This window comes from Zosterops lateralis (assembly GCF_965231275.1).
Source record: "Zosterops lateralis genome assembly, chromosome: 4".
Taxonomy (NCBI): domain Eukaryota; kingdom Metazoa; phylum Chordata; class Aves; order Passeriformes; family Zosteropidae; genus Zosterops; species Zosterops lateralis.
In genome coordinates this window covers 51,955,694-51,974,804 of record NC_139765.1, presented here as the reverse complement: position 1 = coordinate 51,974,804, position 19,111 = coordinate 51,955,694, and the positions used below count along the sequence as shown (strand labels likewise).

Below are 19,111 nucleotides of genomic sequence, written 5' to 3'. Positions count from 1 at the left end.
GTCCTCACTATGTTATTAATAGAAGAACATTTTTCAATGTCTCAAAACAAATCTGCTGCCAAAAAGCCTCAGAGAAAATTTCAATAGAAAATTAAACATTATTCACACATTATTAAGAAATATCATTAAAAAGTTCTGCCTGTTCAAGGTTATACTTGCCATCTTAGGCAATGAAGGAATGCTGTTACATACAGCATACAAAAACATTCTCATCCTTCCCATCCCTAAACATTATACAGTATTATATTATATTATACTATTATACAGTATTATATTTGTTATTAGTTTCAACTGATTACTGTCATTGCATACCGTTATAAATTGGGTAAAATTATATTATATTAATACATGTTTTGCTTTTCAGTAGAAGGCCATTAATGAATCCCACCTAAAATATAACTGCAGAAAAGATAATTAAAATTAACCAAACTTATGATCTTAATCTGTTTTAGTGACCTTCAGAATTGGTCTTTTTCATTCAGTTGTGAAAAAAGGGCATGACCTGTAAGCAGATGTCAGAGCAGCCTGAGAACTGCGTACAGCAGAAGGCTCTGTTGTGCCAGTTTTATGTCAGAATATTTGAAGAATAGTTAATATAAACAACAAAATTCTCAGTCTTAAAGTGTCTGCTGGTTAAAGCTGTGTTTGAAAGCCATGTGGTAAATGCATTGTCTTCATTTTCTGTAATAAAAAGATGTCTGCTCTATCCACTTCTAAGCTGATAGTGAAAATCATTGTATTTATATTTCTGTAACATAAACCATGGACTCTGCAAAAGCCTTAATACAGTTGCATTTTAAAGTAAAATTTGGATGTGTAAGTTCTTGAATATTAAGTCCTATAAACAGATAATAAAAATTCTACATCAAATTCTAAAAAATTTAATCTTTGGTTTTCTAAGAAACAAGCAGTCAAACTTTTATCTTGGTAATTTGAAACTTGTCATTGTTCTTTCATTTGATTGTACATCATGCTAAATATAAAAACAAGTGCTTTGAGAAAGCACTGAAGTCTTCTAAAACAATTTATTTCTAGAAGAAAGGATGCCTTTTAAGTTTGGAGTTTTTTTCCTATGTCCTTGAAATGTAGTTTATTACAGAAATGTCTTAAAGCTGAAGTATTTTTTCTTTTATTTTGTATTTCATAATAATTTCTCATCTCTTGCTCTGGCAAGATGGCAAATTCTTTTTGGTCAGCCTTACTGCTCATACCTGCGTATGTTAGAATATCAATCTGTGTATTACTCTCCTGGTACTCTTTATATTCATGACACACTGCAGTGATGGTCTATATTTTTAATGAGGAAAGCACATTGAAATTATTTTTATAATTTTAAAAATATGTAAAGATGCAAAAAAAAAAGCACCAGTATCAATGATGTTCCAGAGGAAAAAAAGTCAGACATGTTCACTTAGTAGTTCTAAGGCTGTCCTGACAAAGCAGCCTTTCTTAAGGTAATAATTCACTCTATGAGAGGCCACTAGGAGAAGCTGTTTCCAAAGTTGAGGGCTGGAAACAATCCACAGTCAACCCAGTGTCCATCAGATCTAACTCCCACTGGAACGGGAATACAGTTTTATCTTACATGCTGTAGGTCTTCATAATAATCGTAATCCTACAATTCATCAAATGATCTCTGTAAATTATTGCAGGTTTTAAGACCTTTAGAGATCAAAATAATTCTAGATGATGCTCCAAGCCTTAAAGGATTATATCAAGTGAGGAAAAACAGTCCATTGCAACAGGAAAACAGAAATCCATCACCTAATCAGTCAGCTTCTCTAGGGTAACTGCTGTCAGGACAACAATCTTGCAAGATTTTTGTAGTAAAAAATAAGTTTTAAAATTCTGGTCAATCTTTCCTTTTGGTTGATTATTTAAGTGGGTTATGGTTAAACAGCCATTTTCCACTTGAATTTACTAGCTCTACTTCATGAGGTATTTATTTCAAATCTCTTCTGATATTTAAGTCTGAGTGAATTAAACAATTTGACTTGTGACCAGAGACAACATTACATCTGTGCCAGTTAGACTGTGATCTAAGCAGATAAGACAAGCCAATCCAAATCCAATTGACAGAGTTCTCAAGAAATGGTAAATATATGCGTGAGAGAGAAGGCTACTCAGGTTTTGAGTGTTCGCTGTTTCACCTAGTTCTCTAATTCTAAAAAATGTTGTGAACAATAAGGAGGAAAAAGAGTGTGAAGGAAAGGAAATTTCACTTTCCATTACTTTCTTGAGAAGACAATGTTAAAGTGAAAACTCATCTTAAGACGGTCCATCACTTTTCTTGGCGGGTTCTTGTAAGAGAGGTCCCAGGTTGCAATATCAAACTTTAGTTTGAGAAGGTTTTGAATTTTAAAAAATCAAGTCCATAAAATTTGAGACAGTAGGAAAGACACATTTGTTGTTGCTTTTAATTGCAAAACAGTTGTTGCATAGTTTATGGATGGCCTAAATCTTTGAAAACTAATTGACTGTGTGAGTCTGATTTTCCTTGCAGGTATGGTAATTCATAAATTAAAATAACCAGATCAAAAAAGTGCTATAGTGGTATTTATTCTATTCAGTCTTCAAAGTAAATAAAGAAAAAATATCCAGAAGATAAAATGAGTCAGAATTTTGAAGTATTTATCTATTTTTAATATTTCAGCTTGTCTCAGAAACATTCTTTTTTACCATGGGTTCTTTTTGAATCAGCAGTAGGTATATAGTCTTAAAGTAGAAAAATTATCACCGGCATGATATGTCTCAGATATGTCTGAGATATGTCTCAGAACTGTGTTGCAAAAATGCTTTTTTATATTCTTGTTGCAATAAAGTTTGCAAGCAGAACAAACAAAATTGTGATTTAGAATCTGTGCTATTTTCTAAAAACAAGTTTTCAAGAGATGAGTTTTTCAGTGCTATAGGTGGTAGTTTTCGAGCACCTTTTTGTGTACTCCTTCTTCTGGGACATCTGCTTCTATGCAAACACATATTTAGCAGTTCTGAAAATTTTAGTTGTTGTCAACAAGGTTCCTTGTGACAGCAAACTCAGTGAAGTGACAGATCCCTGGTATGTAGTGATCCTAGCTTTAGTGCAGGATGACAGATATGACATCCTACTGGCTCACCTTTTTCACTTACTGTTATCTGGACCCCTAGGTCTTGCCTGACATATATATGACATGCCCCAGTGAGGCTTAATATGACAGAACTATTTACTTTATCAGTCCAGAGTGCAATCTCTCCTGACAATGAAATCAGACAGTGCAATTTACTTAAATTTGAGCTCATTCCAATTGTCAGAAGGCTGGGGTAAAGTGTCCTGGCATCCATCAAAAGAGAGAAGATAAGTTTTTTGCTCTTTCACATCAAATTTATACAATGGTGTATTGATGCGCCTGACTACTCCCATCCCCACCATATCTGATTTTTTATTGTTGTCTTCACAATAATTTAAGGAAATCAGGCATTCTTTCCACCTTGACTTGACAGGTGACAAATACAAGTGATTTAAACAGTGAGAGAACTGTTTATGTCATGACCAGGTAGGAACTTATCCCTCCTAGATTTAAGTATAGTGCAGAATGTTAAAGTAACAATTTAGGAAAAGGATGCTCATAGAATCCTAGAATGATTCTTGGAACATTCAGAATGTTCCAAGAAAGAATGTTGTCTTTCTGTATGTCATTTTACTACAATTTTCTAAGTTCTAGAAATACTGAGATAGCTTTGGAGGTTCTGGAGAAGATACACATAGTGACAGGTTAAGAAATTCAGGTGAGAAGCAGTAGGTGATGTGTTACATTGGAGCTGGAAGTTAGGAACATAACAGGAACATTTCAGATACTTCTTTTTAAAGTATACTGTATGTGGGGAAGTTGGGACTGCATGGCAAAAATAATATTTGGAAACTGTGTATTTATTTTTTTTTACTTTTGTTATCATTTTAACATAAACACATTTGTAACACCTTTAGGCTAAGACTTTAGACCAAGGGTATGTTTAACATACTAAATATAAGCTTATTTTTAATTATTGTGACTTAAATTTGATGTTTAAAACAATGCCAGTGCTTTTGTTTTTTAAAGACATTTTAGTTGCATCTTTAATTCTGCACCAATATGGAAGTCTTGATTACATTATGCTATTTGTCATTATAGGATGGGGAATCAAACTCTATCCTCACTATGCAAAATTCCAAGGTGTTGCCTGCTGTGGCTTTTCTCACTGTAGTTTTGCTTCCACCTATACTTTAAAATCACTTTTAGCTATGTTGTGCCTCTAGGAAAATAAACAGAAGATTCGAGGAGATGAAATTTAACAAGATTTGAGTAGTCCTCTGTACTGTGACAATAGTACTAATTTTCTTGAGATAAGAGCTTCTTGTCTTTTGAAAGGATTTGGGAGAATTATATGCTTACTTGTGTTCATATTGAGATGATGTAGAAACTTAGGACTTGAATTCAAAAGTTGAGCTCAAAAGTTAAATTCTTTGTACAGTTGCAGCCTGTTCTTTAACTATATTCACAAGTAGCTGTTTATCCTTTGAGGAAATGAGGAAAAGGAAAGGGGAGTTAACACTCGTGTTAAATGAAAACTCTAGAAATAAAGATCATTAACCAAAGACAAATCAGCATGAAGAGATATCAACAATTTTTAAACATTTAACATTACAGGCCAGATGGAATTGGAACAGTATCCATAGAAGAAAAAGAAAGGTTTGAGGAAATTAAGGACAGACTTTCCTCCCTTTTAGAAAACCAAATAAGCCATTTCAGGTGAGTGTATAATTTATTCAATGAATGCTACATTTTTTCTGGAAGAATTTTCTCATGGTGTTTAATTTTGGTCTTGAATGAGTGGAGTGAAAATAAAATGGTCTGCTTGCAAAAGGAATAGCTTAAATATGGAATAATTTATTTACACAAGTGCTTGTTTGTGAAATTTATTTGTGTAATATGTGAGTTGATAGATCTGATAGAAAAGATTATGTAAGAATAGGCCTTGATTTTGTTGACTTTTTTAAAGTTCAAGCTTTGTATAATTGTAACCAAGAAAATTGTCTGAATAAAAGTGACTGTGCCATAACAATTTCTGGATTACTATGGATCAGTAATATCATATGAGTAGAGAACATCTTTGTTAGAGGGCAGTTAAAAATTTCCTTAATATCTAATGTAATTTTCTTGGTTTCATGATACACTTATCTTTCTTAAGTTAAGGGTCATCATGCTCAATAAAGAGTTTGTCGTAATAAGAGCTGAGGATATTTAGAGGAGTACAAGAAACAGAGGAAACATGGGATTTCCTGCTATTTTGTAGCAATATATGGTTTATGAAACTTAGTATAAAAATTACTGATAGACCTGTTACTTTGTCATGCTAAGCCAACATATCTTTCACTCTTCTGTCAATCTAATCCTCTTAGACTGTATGTATAGAACTTTTTGTCTCTGTATCACATCATAACAGCCAGTCCCACAGTTTAAATAGTTCTTTGTGAAGCAGAACTTTGGTTTGTCAGGGTTGACTATGAGTTTGTTGAATGCCTCTCTGGTTTGTTGAGGTAAATCTCTAGTATTCAGTGGCATCATAGGTCATTGGGGATTTTTTTTTTTTTTTTTTTTTTTGAGCATAGAAGACATAATAGCCTTCATTTGGGACTTCATATCCATATTAAACTAAAGAGAGCTAGAGTTCTCCTTGGAGAGTATTCCTTTTGGGGAAAAACTGCAGTCTTTCCTTTCCTCTTTCATCCTTTCTATGGGAATAAAGAGTTCTTGCAAAAGAAATGATACAGAGTGCTCCCTACTTTCAGGCCTTCACATGCATGTGACTAATTACAAAATGTAAAATAAAGTCTAAATGATCTTTTGAGTTGGAACAAATAAAAATCCCCATCATGTCTGCTAAATTACTTATTAGAGTTACATTGATGAGCTTGGGCTGCAACAGTGATCACAGAATCTTTCTGCCTCAGTCTTGGTGGATTTCAAGCAAATTTAAACAGCATCAGAAACTCCTCCTTGAGAGCAATTAAATATGTCATTCAAACATGAATTACTTCATCCTTCATAGGACTCTAAGGTTTTCCTTAAAATCCTATTTAATCAATACACACAAACTGTGCTCTGCCACGTGAGGAGTAATTACTATTTCTTACTGTGGACAAATATTGGAATAAAATTTAAAAATAGGTGAAACATCTGGATTTAAACAAGGATACTGGCATAATACTGGAAGAAAGAAAAAAGATAGTGCCTTAGAATCTGAATTTATAAAGCATATAAATTCACAATATAGGATGTCCTGACAAAGCATTGGAAGTAATATTTTAAATAAAACCTTGATTCAAGACATGTATAAGGATCACAGCTGTATATTAACAAAGAATAACCTTGGCTGTCAGAATGCTTTCTTAGGAAAACATGGTATTAAAAAACTCCATATTTCAGTCCTTCAAAATTGTTATGGTAACTGTCAAATGCAGAATATTTGGAAAAAGACATTCAACAGTAAGGATTTATGCAGAGTATGCACTGAATTTCTTTGCTTTGGCCTTAGTGTCCTTGAATGCCCTGTAATCCTTGTCATCACGTAGTCCCACCATCTCCCAGGCTGGCTTCTTGCTTCCACTGTCCTTTCTGTTGTCAGTTTGGGCATCCATTCTGTTTATGTGTTTTATTTCCTAGAATATTTCAGAGACTTTCATGCCCTCCATGTTCAGATATGTTTTATCATTTTTAAATGCCAGATTCTCTGCGGTAACCTCTTTATCTTCCTCATGGAATCACAGAGAGGGTGTTTGATTGTTTGTTACCACTTTGGTTTCCTAATTGTTTGAATTTTACCTCAGGCTGCTTGTAGGTTTCTTCCTTTCTTTTTTTTTTTTTTTTTTTTTTTTATTGCATCTCTAAAGTTTTTGCTTTTGTTTTTCAAGTTCTTCATTTTTTTTTTTTTCATAGATCCCATTCTTTACATTGCGTATACATGTACTAAATGTACATGTACTGAATTTTTTTTGGCCTGTTCTCTTTTGCTACATTATTCAACTGTGTCATCTTATGATTATTACTACAGAGCACCTCTTCTGCTCTGCACCTCTCAAACTCTGTCCTCTTCACATCTGAGACCAAATACAGAACAAGATCTTTTTTGGGGGTCTTAAATTAGCTGTTGAAGGAAGCAATTCAAAGTATAGTACATTATACTTTGTCCTAATGAGGTATCAGTCAACTCTATATGCCGAAAGTTGAAATCTTGAATTTGCAGCTCCTCTAATCTCACTAAACATTTTATAAGCTCACTGATCATTAGAACTAGGGGATCGGTGGTACAGATTTCAAGGATCATCAGCACTTTTTTTTTTTCCCTACAGTATGTTGATACTTTTCTAAGCTTTACCTTCTCTCCATTGCTTAGCTGTGTGCACTGGTCAGCTGTCACGGACAGTTTAACTGTGGAGTGCATGTCTCTTCCTGCCTTTCAGAGCAGCTCTGAACATTTGCTGTGTCCACCTAGGTGACTAGGTCACACCCATCTGAAAAAGACACTCTCCCTTGCCTACCAACTGACCTGCAGCCTCCAGTTTTAATACTCCCCTATGGCCTTTTTAATTTTCATTTTCACTGCTGTCAGCCTGGTTCCATTATGCAGTCAACCCATCCTGTGCTAGTGGCTGTCATCTAAAGTAGTTCTTAAGGTACTTACACTTTTCCTCTCTGTCACCTTGTCTACCCACTGAGACTTCAGATCTCTGCAAGCCTCTCAGGCATCAAATGTGGAAGAGACAATATTTCTGAGAAAGCTATCACGAAGGTCTTGGGCTTTAACCTCTTGCCTGGCTGTGTGAATTTTATCTCTGGAGTCTTTACAGAGATAAAAGCAAATACTGGAATTCTCGCTGCAGGAAATCCTGTTTTAACCTCATTTATAAGGCTTTATTTTGGCTGACTAAAATGTAGATCTAAAATTCATTGGTCTGAATCCTTTTATCATTGGAAAAGATTTGACTACTGGAAAACATTAGAATGGAGGCTACCATTCTCAGTGAGTAATAATAAGAAAAAAAATAATCTCAGCAAATCAAAAAATCCTTTTTCCTAATGGGGATATCCCAGTAAGATTTTATAGACAGGATTAAGAGAGGTTACAGTTGCCTGAGCATTGTATTGTTATTGACCCTGCTATATTGCATCATTCAGCGGACAAAAATAAAAAATAAAGCTATGAATGCAATCACTTTTTAATTTACATAATTTTAGGAGTGGGCATGGTTTAAGCTTTAGCTGATAAAATTTAAGGTAAGAGCTTTTCCAAGGTATTTTTAATAGAATAGAAAAAATATGGAATATCTGCCAGCATTTATACATCTAAGAATTAATTATCTGACATTTTATCCTTGTCTTAATTAAATTTTAAAATAAAATGCAGTATACAGAATGCTGCTTCACAGGTCCAGTAGCAGTCATGGCTACATGAGAAATAGTACCTCTTTCCAGGAAAATGACAATTAAACTCATCAGAGACCTTTAAATGTCCTTCACAGTTGATAGTTTGAACTTTTTAGGGGTTTTTCTGCACTTAGGCCTAAAATACTGGTAGGCTGATAGTGCTGTAATATGTATATACTCCATGGTAGACTACTGAAGACGCTTTCTGCTTTTATATAGTACTTTGAGAATGGGAGCCTTCTGCTAATATAATTTAATGCAAGTTGTATGCAGATACATCTTAAAGTAAATTCATAAAGCAGCTTCTATAATTCTGATAATTTTCTATTCCTTTTTTTTTTTTTTTTAATGTTTTAAGATACTGTTTCCCTTTTGGACGTCCTGAAGGAGCTTTAAAAGCCACACTTTCATTACTTGAAAGGGTAAGTTTGAGAACATGTCTTAACATATGTGGCTGCTGAGCCTGCGTTTTTCTTTTGCATTCAGTTTGCTGAAAGCAGACTCATGTATTCTCAGGTATTTTACTGCTGGTTTTAACTGCTTACTGGACTGATGGTTGTATTTGGTTTTCTCTCATTGTCTTCCACAGAGGCAAACAGATGTTTTCTGTAGGGTTTTTTTACTGGACTTTGACTTCAAGCCACTGAATTGTAGTCAGTGACTCTCTTTCTTTTTTATTTACCCAGCATTACCTCTAAAGTAGTACAAGTCTACTCTGCAGCCCCCCCTTTTCTTCTATTTATGCCTTATATGCTGCTGATATTGTCAATTCTAGTATGTAATATTAAAAACCTCCTCTATAATTTAAATAATATTCCATAAATGCATAATCTGAGTTAATTTAAGAAGCAAAAGCTATACACAGCAAATCTGACATGGGCAGCTATAAATGTAAACTCCTTCCCAGCAAATCTTCTTGTATTGACTGGAAAGGAGAATACCTCATAATGATAAAAAACATCTCAGTCATCTCTGTGGAAAAAGGACTTTAAATTCCAGCAGAGATTCCAAAATAATTGTATCAGCAGGAGTCTGATGAAGGTATGAATTCGAAAAAAACTTAGGTCTCAGGCTGTGTTGCTTTGCCAAAATCTGAGAGGTTTGGTCCTGGCAAATAATAGTTATTCTGCAGTGCAGAACCCTTCATGGATAGAGACTCTCTCTTAGAAAACGTCTGTCATGTTCCGAAAACACATAGAGAGTCTAGGTATATATGTTTTATTTCACTTACCATCTCAGTGATTGTAGTGCTTTGTAGGTTCCTTTGTGCTTTTTGAAACATCCATTTCCTCTCCCCATTCCTGCTGTCACAAATGGTAATGGTGCTTTGACGGCAGCTCAAGCAGCGCTGCTGTCGGTCTTGACTGGGAATAAATGTGCTTTCCTACATTTTTGGAGGCAGAATGGGTTAAAACCATTTTATTTTACCTGTCTTTGAAACTTTTGAAAAAAAATCAGACCAAGAACAAAAGGTTTTGAATGCTGTAAATTCACTTGTTGATAACACAGAAGTTATTATTTTTAAAAAGCAAGTAAACACAGATAGATAAGTCATATTTGTGTGCAGGTATTCTAGAAGTCTGCTTTTCAGCAATGTCTTCATAATAGCTTCTCTGTTGCAGAACCTGTTTATTTTCTGTCACATCCTTCCCCAGACTGTATCTCTTGTTCCCTCCTTTTAACAGTAGCTTTTAGATATATAAGGGTGTAGCTTGTCTGGGGGTCCACTTGAGGAGCATGTTTTTAAGGTTGTGAGTTATCTGAAATTTAATTATTTACATGAAAATTTGATAAAAACATACTGAGTTTTGTTTACACTTACCTGTTGAAAGTTAATGGAGCACAAAATTAAAGTAAAAATGCAAGTGAATTATCAAAAAATTTTAAATATAGTAATCCAGAGTATATTATGTTGCATTCATATAAAGAGGTATGGATTCTTGGTTTACCTTGCTTGCAATAGGTGAGGTAACAACTCACACATTTTGAAAACATTCATATGGACTGTTCTTCTACTTGTCCATAATATAATATTCTGCTAAAAGTTCAATGTTTTCCCTGCCCAGTATATAGACAACATTTTTTTCACAGCAAGGACATGCTGAATTTGAATAACTTTACCCTGTTGAAGAGTCCATGGTTCTGCAATGGTGGAAGCTTTTCCACAGGTGAGAACCAAGCCAATTTCCACTATCACATCTTTAGTGGTAACCATGATCCAGCCCGTCCACAGAATGCTCTTGTTTTACTGGTCTCAATGTCAGCCAAAGACTGACTGGCATGCTGCAAGATGCCAAACAGGAGGGATAAATACCATACAGACAGTCAAATCAGTGCTGAACAGAAACCTTCAAAGATGACAATCCAGCTCCAACAGCTGAAATAATTTCTCTTTGACTTCTGCCTTTAATTATTATCAGATCTGTAGTTTTATCCTTTTCCTGGGGGGTTTGGGTAATAATTGTAATGAAGTGGTATAATTGTCTCTGACACAGGTTTTAATGAAAGATATTGCCACTCCCATACCAGCAGAAGAGGTGAAGAAAGTGGTTAGAAAATGTCTGGAGAAGGCTGCCTTGATCAATTACACTCGACTTACAGAATATGCCAAAATAGAAGGTTAGTACAGCAATCAACTGCCGAAGTGGCTGTAAAAGCCAACAATGCTTATTAACTGCGTATTCCATGAGCAGCCTTTTCCCTCTCCAGAACAAACCCCTTCCACAGCGAGGGGAAATGTCTCATTAAAATCTCAGCTGGTGAACTGTGGAGCTTTTTCCTATTCATTGCTTTAATATGCCTCCTGGGACCCTGTTTGAATGAAAGACTAGGACTTCCTAATTTAAGTTGCCCTTTGTTCTTACTTTTGAGTTCTTCATAAATTTAAGAGGTTGTTTATGGGTTATTTTTTATTTTTCTAGCTATTTCTAGTAATTAAACTGCTGACAGGAAATTCTTTCCTTAACAACAGTGTTGCTGCCTTGAAATTTGAAAACTGTGTATAGATCCTTTTCTGAAATATTTATAAGGCAGACAAATAGATGAATGCTATTTATTTTTACTGCTGTGTTATCAGATGTGTAATAATAATCTGATTATTAAAACCCTAATTTACATCCTCATTGAATGAATTCAGGGGGCAAAATACTAGGTTTGAAGGTAATCAGGAGTTTTTCTGAAAGTTTGGTATATTCTATAAATTATATAATAAAGTTAACTAAAATTTTGCTAAAAATAATGGCCTGGATGCATAATGTGATTTTACTATTTGTAAACCTTATGTGGACCAACAGTGAAGTCAGAATAGTCAAATGCCTTGTCAAGACAGACCTTTATTCTCTATAAAGTACAAAAAGCTAGAGATACTCCTGTCCAGATGTATTCAAGAACAGAAAGCTGGATTTTATGTGCTGGATTTTTGGAGCTGGAGTTAATCTTGGGAAAATATTGGAGGATTAATTCTGTTTTTTAAAAATAAAAATTTTAGGCATATTTATTTTTTTAATAGCATGTATTTCTAGCAATACATCAGGAGAAACACAGCTAGCTTAGGAGCAAATTGAAGAGGCCTCATATATTTAACAATATTATAAAGCCCACTTTTTTTCCCATTTTTTATCTCTGCTCAAATTCTCTGAAAAACATGAGTTAACCGATCTCACAAGTGATTAACAAAAGATCCATCTCATCACTATAGCAACCAGTATTATATCATGGAAGTAGCAACATGAAACCATCCTAGTAACCAGTTTATCATAATTAATTATGATATCATGTTGTGTTAAAGAAAAAAAGGATGAATGTTAAATCTATTCTAGAAAATGAAAAGAAAAAGAGTTTTTCCTTAGTTTTTATATTTCTGTATTCATAAAGGGAAATGTTAATGTTCAGTATTTAACTCATTAATCAAACCTGTTGAAACAATGAATATAAAAGTAGAAACATTTTTTATAATATGACAAAAGCTTGCAAAAGATACCTGAACACATGGAAAATAAAATGGATTGGAAAGTTTTTTGCTGTGATGTAAATTCATCTTTTCCCAAGAATTTTTTACTATGTCCTAGAGAGTTGTGGGACTTCACCTGAAGTAGCAAAGTTTGCACTTTAGTATATTCATGCTGTTAACACTGAGTAAGCTGGAAGAGTGCGTGAAACTGACTCCCATGTTTCAACTTTTCTTTTTTAGATTTATTGCCTTTTGGTTGGAACACAACTAGATTTATTTAAGTGGTTGTACGCTCATGTAGCTGTAAACTGACAATGCAATACATCATTGCATATATAAAGTGAAATAGGTGAAGTTCTTTTCTGAGAATAAAGTACTGTTGAAAGTGAAGGACTGCAGCATCATAACATCAGATAATTCAATGCCCTGGATTTCAGTAGCAATGAGACCTGTATGGGTATCTTTTGATACTCTGGTCATTATAAACATCCTACTTTTGCACCAATATAGAAGTAATATTTTTCAGCAATGGGTTTCATTCTGGTTCTTTAGGTTTATAGGAGTATTACTGTATCTGTGCACTAAAGTTGCATTCTTCCCTTGAAGGTAATTTATGTTAGTGTTTGTATTACATGCTTACTCCTCAAATTGCATACAGAAAGCATAGGGTCCTTATTTTTATATTACTGGCATCCTCAAATGTGGCTGGCATATATTTTGGAGATTCTTGTCCTTTGACTATTTGTTTAGTGAACGACATCATATTAGTCAGTCAAAATTTAAATATTAAAGGATAATATCAGCTATAGACCAATAGCAAATACCTAAAAAAAAAAAAGTAGATACGAAGAAGGTTCTAATACAAACAATATTCTCATATTCTTACTTTCTTATATTCTTTTAATATCATACGTGTTTCTGAATTCCCAGGCACAAAATGAATGCAAGCTCAGTGCCTGAGCTTGAAATAAAGACTATATAGGGCTAGTAAATACAAATATATTACTCAGAAACATGTGCCATTTCTTCCTCTCATGAGACAACCCATCACTTGTGTGATGTACTCAAGATTTTAAGAAGCTATTAACTCCTTATGTGGTATCTACTCTTCTCTTATGAGTTTTAGTTCTGTAATGATGTTTTTCTTTCCCTATTTTTTTATTTAGCACCAGCGGAACAGGACTCAGGTGATTACTATTTGTGTGCATGTCTGTCTGCATGTATTACAGATGTAGTGTGTTGTGTCTGTTATTATTTTTCTTGATTTGAACAATACCAAGATACTGACCAGAACATTTATGAATATTAAAGTTAATTTTGGTGTAGTTCAGTCCATGTATTTACACTGATAGTTAATTATGAGGCCAAGTAATTATAGAGGCCAATTAATTATAGAGGCCAATCTCACATCATCAAACAAAAAACATGCTAAAGACAATTTCCCTTCTAGGTAAGATACCTAAAGCTTGGTAGCACAAATATTCTGTTTAATATTGTTTATGCCTCTAGATATTAAAGAAAATATCTCTTGAAATTAGAAATTCAGAAACAATTAATTGAAAAGAATTCGTGAAATTTTAGAGGTTTTTCTTTTCACCTTTGCACTCTAAAACCTTGCCTGTGCACTTTTATACAATGTATACACTTTTATACAATGTGTATCGCGCGAAGTACAAATCTCCCTTGTTCCAGACACTTGCTGGGTTTTTCTGTGGCCTTTTATGTGGGAAATGCAGAACCATTAAGCACAGATGACATAGTTACAGGTACAGAAATAAATTAATAAATAGAAAAAATTGCTGTACCTGATTTTAGTCATTTTATATTAGATTTCTCCATGCTTTGAAAGAAACCATTGCCCTTCTTAAGACAGGATAGTGAAGTTGTCCCTTAAGTGACCTGGCAAATTACTAGATTAGAGAATGGATGAGAGGAAAGCCTATCACATACAGTGATTCACTGTGTGAGTTAGCTGAAGCTAGAGGTTTATAGGCTGTGTTTATAATTTGATTGCTTAATTAAATACCAGTTCTGACTAAAAATGCAACTGAAAATTAATCAAAAACTCAGAAAAAACCCAATTTTATTGAAAGGAGTAGATAGACTGTGTCCACTGGAATTTTGTGTAGCATTGAACACGTTTCTCTGATGCAAATGACAAAGCAACTGAGACTAATCCCAATACAATGACATTTTAGGGCCCAATCTTGCTCCTGTTGTTGTCTCTAGCTGAATTCCTACAGATTTCATAATGACCTTGATGTACAATCTGCTTAGTCCTAATACCATCTATTGTATTTTTGTGGAAAATGGGAAAAACTATGTCTAGATAATTGCTACTTACCCTTTAACTTGTGCACTATATACTAGTAACAAATCTTGAATTTCAGGAGTGTCTTTTTTAGATAATACAGAAGTGAATATGCAAATTCTTTTTGTTGTAAGAACCCTTTCTGAGCAGTGTGGTTGCCAGGTTCCCAGGTCTATTCCCCAAATGCTTTCATTTTCACAGTCTCAATTGAACAAGACTCTGTTTTCCCAAAGACAGTAGTTACTTTCTTAATGCAAACATGGTGGTACAAGCAGCGCTTCCATCAACAGTATTTGTTTACAGTCAGAATGACATTTTATTGAGCATCCCCCATGGTTGTACTGTTATGGATATAGAATAGATTTTTTTAACAAAAATTACATTTGCTGTGGCAATTATACAAGGTTCAGCATGTCATTCCTTATTACATCTACAGCTGAATTTCTCATGGAGTAGCTAATCTGCTCAGTCAGTGTAATTACCACCATGAAGAGAATAGCAAGAAACCTACTATTGTGATTTTGAACTATATCTAAGAACTCATATAATGCTCTGGTAGTTGCAGCAAGGGTTTATAATTCTTCAAAGATGTGAATCACAGCATCAATACGTGAAAATCCCTTTTTAAGTATGACCCATTTTCATTTCCGCATATGCTGCCTTTGAGACTTCACCACCTGAAAGTACTTTTTAAATCATTTTGTGTATGGCAAGTATTCCTGTCTTATTCCGTATTTAACTTACATTAACTCTTCCTAGAGATAATGTTGAACATAAATGGACCTGCTAAATTCTGAGGCCAAAGACAAACAACATTCTACATATGCATTTTACATACTACCTACGAAGGGCCTATAGAAATTTGCATGGCTCTGTCACCTGTTTTCTCTCCTTCAAAAAAGATGGCCTTCCTTGCACAGACTTCTTATTTTTTACTTACATTTTATACACTTCCATACACACAAAATAATAAAATGCATTATTTATGCCTTCTCAGAAATTAATGTTCTCCCTATTAAATTTATTAATCTGAATGGCTGAAGACTAATTAATTCTGCTACTGCTGCTGTTATTGCCTGAGAAAAGACAGGAACTTACACATAAATACATTTTTCAGCACAGGGGCATTACCTTGCTGTGCAGATGTAAAAAGGATTAAAGTGGTAAATGTCTGTAAAGCAAACAGGGCAGTCAGTATCTGTCATTGTGCATATTAATTTCTGAGGCAATAGACAGATTGTAAAGATTTGAATTATTAGTCAGTTATCTTTTTACTCACTATTTTTAAAAGACCGTAGTAACTCAGTCTACTGGGCTCCTTCTGGCAAACAGTTTGAATAAAAGGAATAGGAATAAATTCCATTAAAATTGGAGCAGATAGTTACTCTGGAGTGTACAACTGCTCAAAGACAAATCAGTTGTCATGCCAAATTTTTTTTCTATCAGAAAGACTGCCAAAGGCTGAATAAATGTTAACTCCATACAAGAGAAGGTCAGGAGAAACTCAGAAGTTTGCTGGGTTTTAAGACATCGATCATTAACATAGAAGGGTAGTATGTAAATGCCGTCAAGGCTCAGAAGGATCTGTCTGGCTTAAAAAGAAAAACACTACAAACATCATTGAAGCTGAGAAGGCAAGTGGAGAGAGTCATTGTATGTAGAGAGGACTTGATTAAAGCTCTCCATGCATGTTCATTTCACTGAACAAACAAAAGTGGGTCACACAGCAGCATAGCACCTTCTTGGTCTCTGTTATGCAACTAAATGGAAATGATGATATGGGCAAACATCCCTGATCTCAGTTTTTCAGAGGTCTGTAAAAGAATCCCCAGATTGTTAGGTCTGCATCCTGATACTCCTTTGTAAATATACCTACAATCTTTCTTTAACAGTAGGGCTGAGTCAGTTTTTGTCACTGTCGTTCCCCTTTTCAGTCCCCTGCTTCAGTCATGGGAAGGTCATTTCAAGTCCAATTTGCTGTATAGGTGTATCATCACCTTACAGTAAAATTAGTTCCCAAATTTAAGCCCTCCAACCTTGTCCTGTGTCCCAAATGAGGGAGGGATAGTTCATCCTTCATTAGCATTTCATCTTCTCCAGTTTCTCCGTGCCCCTATGATGCATTTTTAGACAGGAGTTTAGTACTCATGCAACCTAGTCTTTCAACACCTTATCTCAGAGTAGCCGCCTGCTCTTCACTTTTATCATTTCAGGAGTCTTTCTTTATTAAAATATGAATTCCACTTTCTTAAACATTGGTGACAAGAACTGTGCAAAGTTATCCCCATGAGATGCCTCGCACAGTATTAAGCAGTATTGTCCTATCAGAAACATTTATATAATATAGTCAAGTAACACAAGTTCTGATGTCTGTATCATGCTTGTGTCACACAGCCCTTCTGTGAAAAGTTAATTCAACCCAGTCTTGGAGTTTTGATCATTTTGAGCTGACACATTCCCAGTTTATAGAAAATATTTATTGCTGTTCATGTTTCAAAATGTATTGTCTCTTCTTAAGGTATTTTATAATGTTTTTCTTTAACTCTTGAAGTTTTTTTAGATGTTTCTCCCTCCCATTCTTTGGAATCATCAAATTCCTGTTACTACATCTGTCTATTTCCCATGTTTTACACATTGTCATTGTGTTCTTAATATTTATTCTAAAGTCCCTGGTGAAAATATTAAGGAAGATAAGATGAATCTTCAAGGAATCTCGCAAGAATCCTTTTTATGCACTTTCTCATCAGTGCTTATTCCCTTTCACTTGAGGCATCTTCTTTATACCCTACACAGGTTTTTTTTTAATCCTCATTTTATTCAGCTTAACTGGTGGTTTTCCCATGAGGCACAGCATCAAATGCTTTAATAAAGTCAGAATAGATGAGATCTACTGAATTCCTTTTATACAAAAATATCCTATCTAGAAAAGCACAAGTCTGGTTGAACCTACCTTTGCAAATCTGTATTACATTTTATTCTATTTTCTGTTCATTTTATGTCCTCAATTAGTAATTTCTTCAAATTTCTTATCAGTTAATAATTTTCAACATCTCTTTTTCTTTCCCCTTGCCTGCCAGCATTAGATTTCTTCTTGTCATTTTTCAGTAAGGCTCTAAAATTTAGTCTTAAAATATTCTACATTTTAAAAAATACTTTTTACTAAGTCTGCATTTTAAAGTGCCAATTTTCTCTCCATGTGATAGGTGAGTTATTCATCTCTTCAGTTCTCTTTTTTCATTAAGCCTTGCGGTTTGGCATGTTTGTTATCTCTGAATTTTATTCAACAGTATCAGGAAGTGCTGACAATATTAGTTCTTACCCCCTTTGAAGTGAAATTAGAAGTGAGGAAAAGAAGGGAAATACCAATAGCTTGTATCTGTGTTGCCAAAATCAGAATACAAAAAATCATATATTAAGTGCTTTGATGATCAGCTGGAAAAAAAAGAGATTTTTCTTCTCCTTTTACATTTTTGATATCGTTATTTCTATGCTTTTCGATGAGCCAAGATTCCCTTCTTTGGGAAAAAATCAAACAAACAAACAAACCCACCCCAAACCAAACAAAAAACCAGCAAAACACCAACACTACAAAAACCTGTGATTGCCCTATGAAGGTAATTCCATTTATGATGAATTTTAAAAACTGGAAAATACTGTAGCATGATGCACTTAATAAAACAGTAGGTCATGGAGTAGGAGATGTAAATGCTAACTTTTTACAAATTTCATAATCTTTCTGTACTTAGCTAATCATGGTAATTCTAATTTTTCCCCCTAGAATTTAAAATGCTATTGAAATAGTAGGAAGCAGTTGTGGAAAGACTGGTTTCAGCTTCATAATTAAAGCTAAATTCCACTATTTATATTAGGCTAGATTTTTTTTTTAATCAACAAAATATAGAATGTCCTTCCAGATCTACCTCCTTAGTTTTTCATGCAGAATTAATTCTGTGAGAAATTGCACAAAAATTTAGCTCAATCAAGTCTAAATTATCTGTGGGTAGATTATACCAGTTTTGGGTTAACTCTTCAGAGTCAGTTCAGGTTTAGTAACATACTAGCTTCAAGCAATCTTGCAGGTTTCAGTTGTTAAAAGATCAAATCAATGGGCCCTGCTGGAGCAGAGTTGGCTCCATAAAGCTCAACTTATGATGTGTCTGTATTATCAATTACATTGTGTCTGCTTTGCTATGAGCCCACCAAGGCTGTGAACTTAGGAGCTTCTCAACATACTCACTTTTTTTCCAATACCTCTGCGTGGAGACAGGTTGGCTTTCCTGAGTCTCTGGTTCTGGATATGCTTGTTTGAAGGAAAGGGGGAAGGATGAAATAGGAGGCAGGGAAAACAAGTAAGGCGTATATGCTGTGTCACTGAGGGGGAGACTGGCAGGCCAGAGAAAGGTGTCTCCT

General features: G+C 34.4%; 1 protein-coding gene across 5 annotated transcripts in view; it reads left to right on the top strand.

Moving 5' to 3' along the window:
- CADPS2 (calcium dependent secretion activator 2) overlaps positions 1 to 19,111 on the top strand; it is a gene marked incomplete at its 5' end in the record, with an annotated part of 283,646 nt that overhangs the window by 199,675 nt on the left and 64,860 nt on the right. For all 5 annotated transcript variants that reach the window (XM_083860055.1, XM_083860056.1, XM_083860057.1 and 2 more), the window contains 3 exons: positions 4,665 to 4,766; positions 8,800 to 8,863; positions 10,937 to 11,060. In XM_083860055.1, the coding sequence (XP_083716181.1) occupies positions 4,665 to 4,766; positions 8,800 to 8,863; positions 10,937 to 11,060 (290 nt within the window). The remainder of the gene's footprint in view (positions 1 to 4,664; positions 4,767 to 8,799; positions 8,864 to 10,936; positions 11,061 to 19,111) is intronic.